Source organism: Capsicum annuum, chromosome 7 (assembly GCF_002878395.1).
Source record: "Capsicum annuum cultivar UCD-10X-F1 chromosome 7, UCD10Xv1.1, whole genome shotgun sequence".
Classification (NCBI taxonomy): domain Eukaryota; kingdom Viridiplantae; phylum Streptophyta; class Magnoliopsida; order Solanales; family Solanaceae; genus Capsicum; species Capsicum annuum.
The window spans coordinates 148416006-148423206 of record NC_061117.1 but is presented as its reverse complement, the minus strand read 5'-3'; the positions used below and the strand labels follow the sequence as shown (position 1 = coordinate 148423206).

Sequence of the window (7201 nt, the reverse complement as noted above, 5' to 3'; positions counted from 1 at the left end):
TAATATTGTGTATTTTGGGGGTATATCAAGCTTTGGTATACCTTTATTTTAAAAAAATAGTCTTCTTTAGGATTTAAAGATATACATCTGTGTGTCTTTAGCTTGCTTCCTGACTTAAAATTTTTTATATCCTTTTGATGTTGGAGATATGGTGAAACAAGCCTAATGTATCTGATTTTTGTTGTTCATCAGGAAGTCCCTATGCATCGTTATACTTCATTATCTATATCTGTCCTGATCATCTTGTTGTAATTCTTCGAGGGCTTCCAGGTTTTTTTTTTTTCAAGAGATATCTCATTTAGTTATGTAGTTGTCCGTTTTCTTTTAGTAGATATCTGATTATGACTATAAGTTGTGCTCAACAACAACAACAACATACCTAGTATATTCCCACAATGTGGAATTGGAAGCTTGTGCTTTTTGAATGAAAAATATTGACACTTATATTACTTGATAAGGAGACTAAACTCCTTCCCCGGCCTCTTAAATATAGACTCTTTTAGTTCCCTCAACCCCCCAGGAGAAAAAAAGGAAAGAAAAACTGAACCCATCTACTTGATTTTTGAAAGCACCCAAGGGTGAGGCCTAGTGGTCAATGAAGTGGGTTGAGAAACTGATATCTCTGGTTCAAATCTCAGTAGAGACAAGTCCCATTTGTTCTATCCTTAAGGCCCTGACTAAGTTATATACATGATATCTATTGCTGGTGGGAGGTGGAAGGTATCCCGTAGATTTAATCGAGGTGCGCAAAAGCTAGTTCGTACACCGTTGTTATATAAAAAAGGAATGAAAAAAGGGATCCTTCGTGTTATTAAGAAAATAAAGTTGAATTGTTTATTGTGTTGAGTCTGCTGAAGACAGTTAATGTAATAGTTTTCTAATAAGATATTTAAGATAATAGGTAGAAGTTATGACACAACCATAGGAGAGTTCCATGAATAAGCAAATTAAGATGTAATATTGATTCTTCCAAGCAAAGATTAAAAGCCGTGAAATACAACAAAACTTTCTTGAGCAATGCATAATGAAAAGAACATTTCAAGTGAGTTGAACGACTTATTACATTTGTCCTCTTTAAATGTTACTGGACTAAAAAATATAAAGAGAAAAATGAATTGAGGACAGAGAAATTTGACAACATTATCATTGACAATCAAATGATAATTTTAATATATAAACTTGTGTATTGTCATATTTTGTATGTATTGGTGGTATTAAATGCCAATACGTTCTCCGTTCGCGTAGTTTTTATTTCCCTTTTCTCTATTTATGTAGTATGCTTTCTTTAAAAAAAAAAAAGCAATACTGTCCAACCAAAAGTAAGAGTACCATTTACTTTGGTTTACTATATGTCATTTAGAAGACATATCGGCCTGCTCTGTTATATTGACTACAGATATACTGTTACTCTTTAGATATTGAAGATAGGCTGGTTTGAAGTGGATATTTTTAGTAGGTGTTTGGACTATATTTGGCTGAAATTGAAAAAAAAAAAGAGTAGAGAATTCAAAGTATTTGGAATAACTTTAATAAATAACTTCAGCTTTGGCTAATGCTCACTGAATTTTTTGTTAGCTCTGAATAACTTTATATATGTAATGTACATATAGATATAGCTTAGTAGCATATTTTGTACTACTCTTTTGATGATTATTAAACATTTGGTAGAATGAGAATTTTGAATTATGTATAGTATAATTTTTTCATATAATAACGCTAGGTTGGTTTAATTAGTTCTTTTTTTTTCTTTTTTTTTTTAATAGATTAATTATTTATATGCATAGTTCGTATTTATATTTGATAATGAAATTAGAATTTTATATTTCAGTTATGGAACAAACTAGTGACAGATTGATTTGGAGAATGGAATCATGGGATAGAATTAAAGATGTCTTGGTCACTACGCATAACTTTGTAGCTACACAAAAGAATATGAAGAACCAATACGATTATATAAAAGAAAAATATCAAGCTTGGTTGCCACTAACTAAAAAGACGGGCAATATTTATTATCCTACAACTAATACCATTCAAATGTGTAATAGTGAGTGAGAAGAATATATAAAGGTTAGTTCGTTATATTTTTTCTCCTTTTATTTTAGTATAAAGAGAACAGTTTAAGGTGTATATAAAAATTATGACTTCTTATATTTGGATATAGGCTCATCCAAAAGCAAAGGTATTAAAGAGATTACCGCTAGCCTTTCCAGAACTTTGTACAATACTCTTTGAGGGTTCTACTGCAACAGGCGTTCATGGTTGAAGTTCAAGTTGTACAACTCTGCGACCTGGTGCCCCTTCTCCATCTACTAATATAGATCTTGATAATTTACAAGATCTAGTTGATGAAAAAAATGATGAAGCTTTTAACAATTTTCCATCTCAATCTTCAATTTCAATTGAAAAAATGAATTTGGGAAAGAAAAGAAAAAAAACATCATTCCAATTGAAAATTGATGAGAAAATAAGTACCGCATTGGAATTATTAATTAACAAAAAAGTGCACCTGAAGTTGAGGAATGTATGGAAAAATTAGATGGACTTGGATGGGGAGATCTATTGTACTCTGCAACTGTTAGTATACTCTGTGAAAGTGATAGCTATCGAAAAGTATGGATGAAACTAACAGAGACTGATAAATTAGAGAATTGGGTTAAAGTCATGGGGAAAAAATGGGTATTCTTTAATTTTGTGAATTACTAGTATATTTATTAGACTCGGAGATTTCTAGAAATCTAGTTTGTATGTTTTTTTTAGTTAATTTTTATAATAATTTTTGAAACTTTGAAATGCTATATGTGATGCTTGTGAAACATGTTTGTTGGTGAACTACATTGTTTTTATGTTTTGCTATGTTTGAGTATAAAATTTTTATAATCACTTTGTTATTGTTATATGTAATTCCTGATCTTGCAAAATATGTAGCTAGTTGTACTTATTACTGTGCATTATATTTTTTATTTGTAGAACAGATTCGACATGGATATTGATGATCAAATATTATTGTTGATGAGCTTATATTGGCAAAGAAAATGTTATAGACTCACATATGATCGAAGAAATAAGATTTAACATCATCTTTATTTGATAAAAAATATACATTAGAATTATTGTCTGGTTCTAATCGACAATGTATAGAATTGATGCGCATATCACGTGATGCATATGTTCGGCTATGTCAACATTTTAGACAAAATGGATGGCTCACAGATAGTAAACATATATCTGTCGAAGAAAAAATAGCAATGTTTTTAACTATTATAGGACATAATGAGCGCTATGCCGTTATTAAGAGAAGATTTCAGCATTCTTCGCAAACGGTGCACAAGTATTTTCATGAGGTTCTTGAGGCAATGATGAAATTTGCCAAAGAGATGATGACACTTACAACATTTGATTCGAATATGGATATTCTTGGTGCTCATAATAAGAGGTTGCGAAGAATATTTAAGGTACTATTTTTAAATTACTATTATAGAATTTTAGAAAAAAAAATTCATTATGTTGACACAAATGTATAAATTGACAGGGAGCAATAGGTGCACTAGACGGGACATTAGTACACGCTGTTGTTCCTGCTAATCAATAAATTATTTACAGAGGAAGAGGAAAAGGTAAATGCTATCAGAATGTTCTATGTGACTTTAATATGGTCTTCACTTATGTTTATGCTGGATTGGAAGGGGTAGCACATAATGCACGAGTTCTAACAAAAGTTGTATCTAATCCAGATAATGGCTTTCCATTTCCTCCATCTAGTAAGTAATAAAGTTTAAATAATTAAAATAATTATTTAGTCTTTCAATATGATAAATTAACCTTTTTGTTTTAACGTCAGATAAATATTATCTATGTGATGTGGCATATTCAAATACTGGAGGATTTCTAGCATCGTATCGTAATGTTAGATATTGGCTAGGATACTATTGCCATAGGCGTGCCATAACTAAGGAGGAAAAGTTTAATCATGCCTATGCACAACTTAGAAATGTTATCAAACGCTCGTATGGAGTACTGAAAGCAAGATTTCCTCTATTGAACAAAATGGCTCCATATCCTATCAATATCCAAAGAGATGTTGTTATTGCATGTTTTGCAGTTAATAATTTTATTAGAAAGGAACGCATCAATGATGAATTGTTTAATCAATTTGATACATCTCAAGTAATATTTGATGAAGAAGAACAACAAGAAAAAACATTTGAGGAAACAAACGGACCTAGCTGGACAGTTGAAGATTCTCAGATAATGCACAGTATGCGTGAGGAACTTGCATTCAAGTTAATGCATTGAAGTTGAAGCATTTAAGAGTTCATTAATTAGTTATTTGATCTTTTCATTAGTAGAATGTTAAAATTAGATGATTATTAATTAGTTATTCATTTAATATTTATGTATCTAAGTCAAAATTATATCTGACTAATTATTTTAGTTTGTTGGGTCAGTTACTTGATAGATGACTTTATGTTAAATTTAATTTTTTATAATTACATCTTATCACAATATAATTTTGAATTGATATTTTTTTTAATAATTTAAATAGTTTAAAAATTATATTTAACATAATATATTTATCTGAAATATTTTAATTATCACTCAAATAATAATTTTGGATGTTTAAGTTAATACTTTATCAAATATTTTTTTCATATAATATAATATTTTATTACTTTTTAAATTTGAATTGCATACATATTACGAATAAATATATTGTGTACATTCAGATGTTAAAAAACAAACAGTCTTAATCATTCAGTCTTCAGATCTAGAAATAACATCTTAATCATTCAGATATCCATTCAGATTCAGACGTCTTAATCTTAAAAAAAAAAAAATGAGGCCTTAGTCTCAATCAATGTCCAAGGAATGACTTGGAATGAAAGCAAATGAAAGATATTCCTTATGCATCAATAGTTGGGAGTCTAATGTATGGCTAGACACGTACAAAACCAGACATCAATTTCACTATTGGGATATTGGGCCGATATCAAAGTAATCCTGAAATAGATCACTGGAAGGCTGCAAAGAAAGTGTTGCGATACTTACAAGGAACGAAAGATCATATGCTTACTTATAAAAGATCTGATCATTTAGATATTGTTGGATATTCAGATTCAGATTATTAGTTGTGTGGATACAAGAAAATCTACATTTGAATATTTATTTCTGTTAGCTGGAGGAGCAATATCATGGAAGAGTGTGAAACAGTCTGTTATAGCTGCATCCACTATGGAACCTGAGTTTATGGCATGCTTTGAGGCCATAGTCCAGGATAATTGGCTGCAGAATTTTATTTCAGGACGTGGACTAGTCGACAATATAGCCAGGCCAATGAGTGTTGTAGTTTTCTTCTCTAAAAATGACAAGTATTCAAAATGTGATAAGCATACGGAATTGAAATACTTTTCGATTAAAAAAGAAGTCCAGAAACATAAAGTGTCAATCAAACATATTAGCACCAAGCTTATGATTATTGATCCTTTAACGAAAGAATTATCGCCCAAAATATTTGTTTAATATGTTGAAAGGATGGGTCTTATTGATAGCAATGAATGATTTTATGTAAAGAATTTATTATGTTTATGTTTGACACTTTGATATTAAGTTATATATGTTTCCACTGTTACCTGTTTTCTCTTGTATACATAATATTGTGAATGATGATGACAGGTTCTGACTTAGATAAAGTATTCTAAGTATTATCGTTGGGACCCATTATGTATTTGAAAGGTTATGTTAGGTAATAGACTAATATTGTAGCACATGGAAGGAATTATGTCAAGTAAAGTGATGTACAACCTTCAAGATTCATTTTAGTTGATTTATTTAACAATGACAAATGATGTTGGATTTAACGTTAATTGTGCACATGATTGACGTACATATTAAACCACTAAATTAACATTGTGTATGCTAAGTGGGAGAATGTAAGTTTCTATGGCCCACATAATTAATTTATTTTGATTTAATAATAATCAAATAAGTTAAATCCTAAATCTGTATGGGGAATTTACCTAGTAGGATTAAAATTACTGACTATTCTCCACAACTCACATTGATGGAGTGTTAGTGGGATAACTATTATATCCACAACTCGCACTGATAGAACGTGAAAATATAATTGTTTATTCCCTATATTATAAAAGGGGTCCTCTCTCTGCCAAAAAGAAGAATAAGTTTCATCAAAAATTATTTTGAAACATAAGGTAAAGAGAGAGAAACAAAATTTTGTTCTTGGTTCAGAACAAAAGAAAATCAAGTGTGCTTCCGGTAATCTCGATCAACAAGAAAAGCTATAGAGAATTCAGGTAAGTAATTCTTTACTGAATTACTGTAATTTTATTTATGTGAAAATCATGTAGTTCCACGTTTCTGAATAATTGATAGGATTTTATATTAGATTGATTTAATCTGTTAAATCCTTACACGGCATATCATAAACTTGAGTGAATACTTCTAAATGAAGTGAACCACAATTTGAGTCCCAAAGTTGTACATGTGATCTTGTTTTTGGCCATGCTGATCAAAGCTAATCAGGTGCAGATTTATGCATCTCTTTCTAAAACAACATATAGGAGGTGCACTTTTTCTAGAATCAAAGTTGTGGATTTTTTAGTATTATGAATAGGGAGAGCAGAGAGATGGCCTTAAGGCAGTCTGTTGGATATTATATATCAACTCGTGCTTGTTAGTACTCTTTTACTTAGGCAATATAACATATATTTAGCAAATCAAAAGTAAGAGTAGCATCAGGAGGCCTTTGAATAATTAGATTAAGAAGTGTGCGGATGGTTGTCTTGTCTATCCATGCTGATAAAGCTTTTTGTTACTTTCCTTTTAATAAAACAAATCAAGCCTAATATTATTTTTTTTCTTCAGGTGTACCACTTATTTTTATTGAGGTTGCACTTATTAAGGATGGCGCAGTGTTCTCCGAGTGCACTTGGAAGCTTTGAGTGCTGATGGTGTATACTTCATTCTGGTGCAGTCTTTGAATCTTTCCTGTTATTATCTACATGGAATTTTAGCAGTACTGTCAATTGTGTTTGCCAGATGTTTTCTTCTTCTATATTCTTTTGAGCATTCTATGGGTCGTGTAGTGTAATTACTTGTCATCTACTAATATTAACTTTTACAACTTAAGATGCTGAAAAATAAAATTTAATTGAACAACAATAGAAAAAATAGCATTTTAATTCCT

At 30.4% G+C, this 7201-nt stretch overlaps 1 protein-coding gene across 1 annotated transcript; it reads left to right on the top strand.

Annotated features, from left to right (window-relative positions):
• The first annotated feature begins 3245 nt into the window (after positions 1-3245).
• Positions 3246-4293, top strand: LOC107876667. Its single transcript, XM_016723538.2, has 3 exons — positions 3246-3433; positions 3601-3758; positions 3839-4293. Exons 1-3 carry the CDS (start codon positions 3246-3248, stop codon positions 4291-4293), a joined length of 801 nt encoding a protein of 266 aa, XP_016579024.2.
• The last annotated feature ends 2908 nt before the right edge of the window (positions 4294-7201 follow it).

Excerpts from the sequence above, each read along its gene's own strand:
- LOC107876667 (XM_016723538.2), top strand. The coding sequence starts at position 3,246 with ATGTTTTTAACTATTATAGGACATAATGAGCGCTATGCCGTTATTAAG. Across the intron at positions 3,434-3,600 it reads CTTGGTGCTCATAATAAGAG|AGGAAGAGGAAAAGGTAAAT; the intron begins GTTGCGAAGAAT and ends AATTATTTACAG. Across the intron at positions 3,759-3,838 it reads CTTTCCATTTCCTCCATCTA|ATAAATATTATCTATGTGAT; the intron begins GTAAGTAATAAA and ends TTTTAACGTCAG.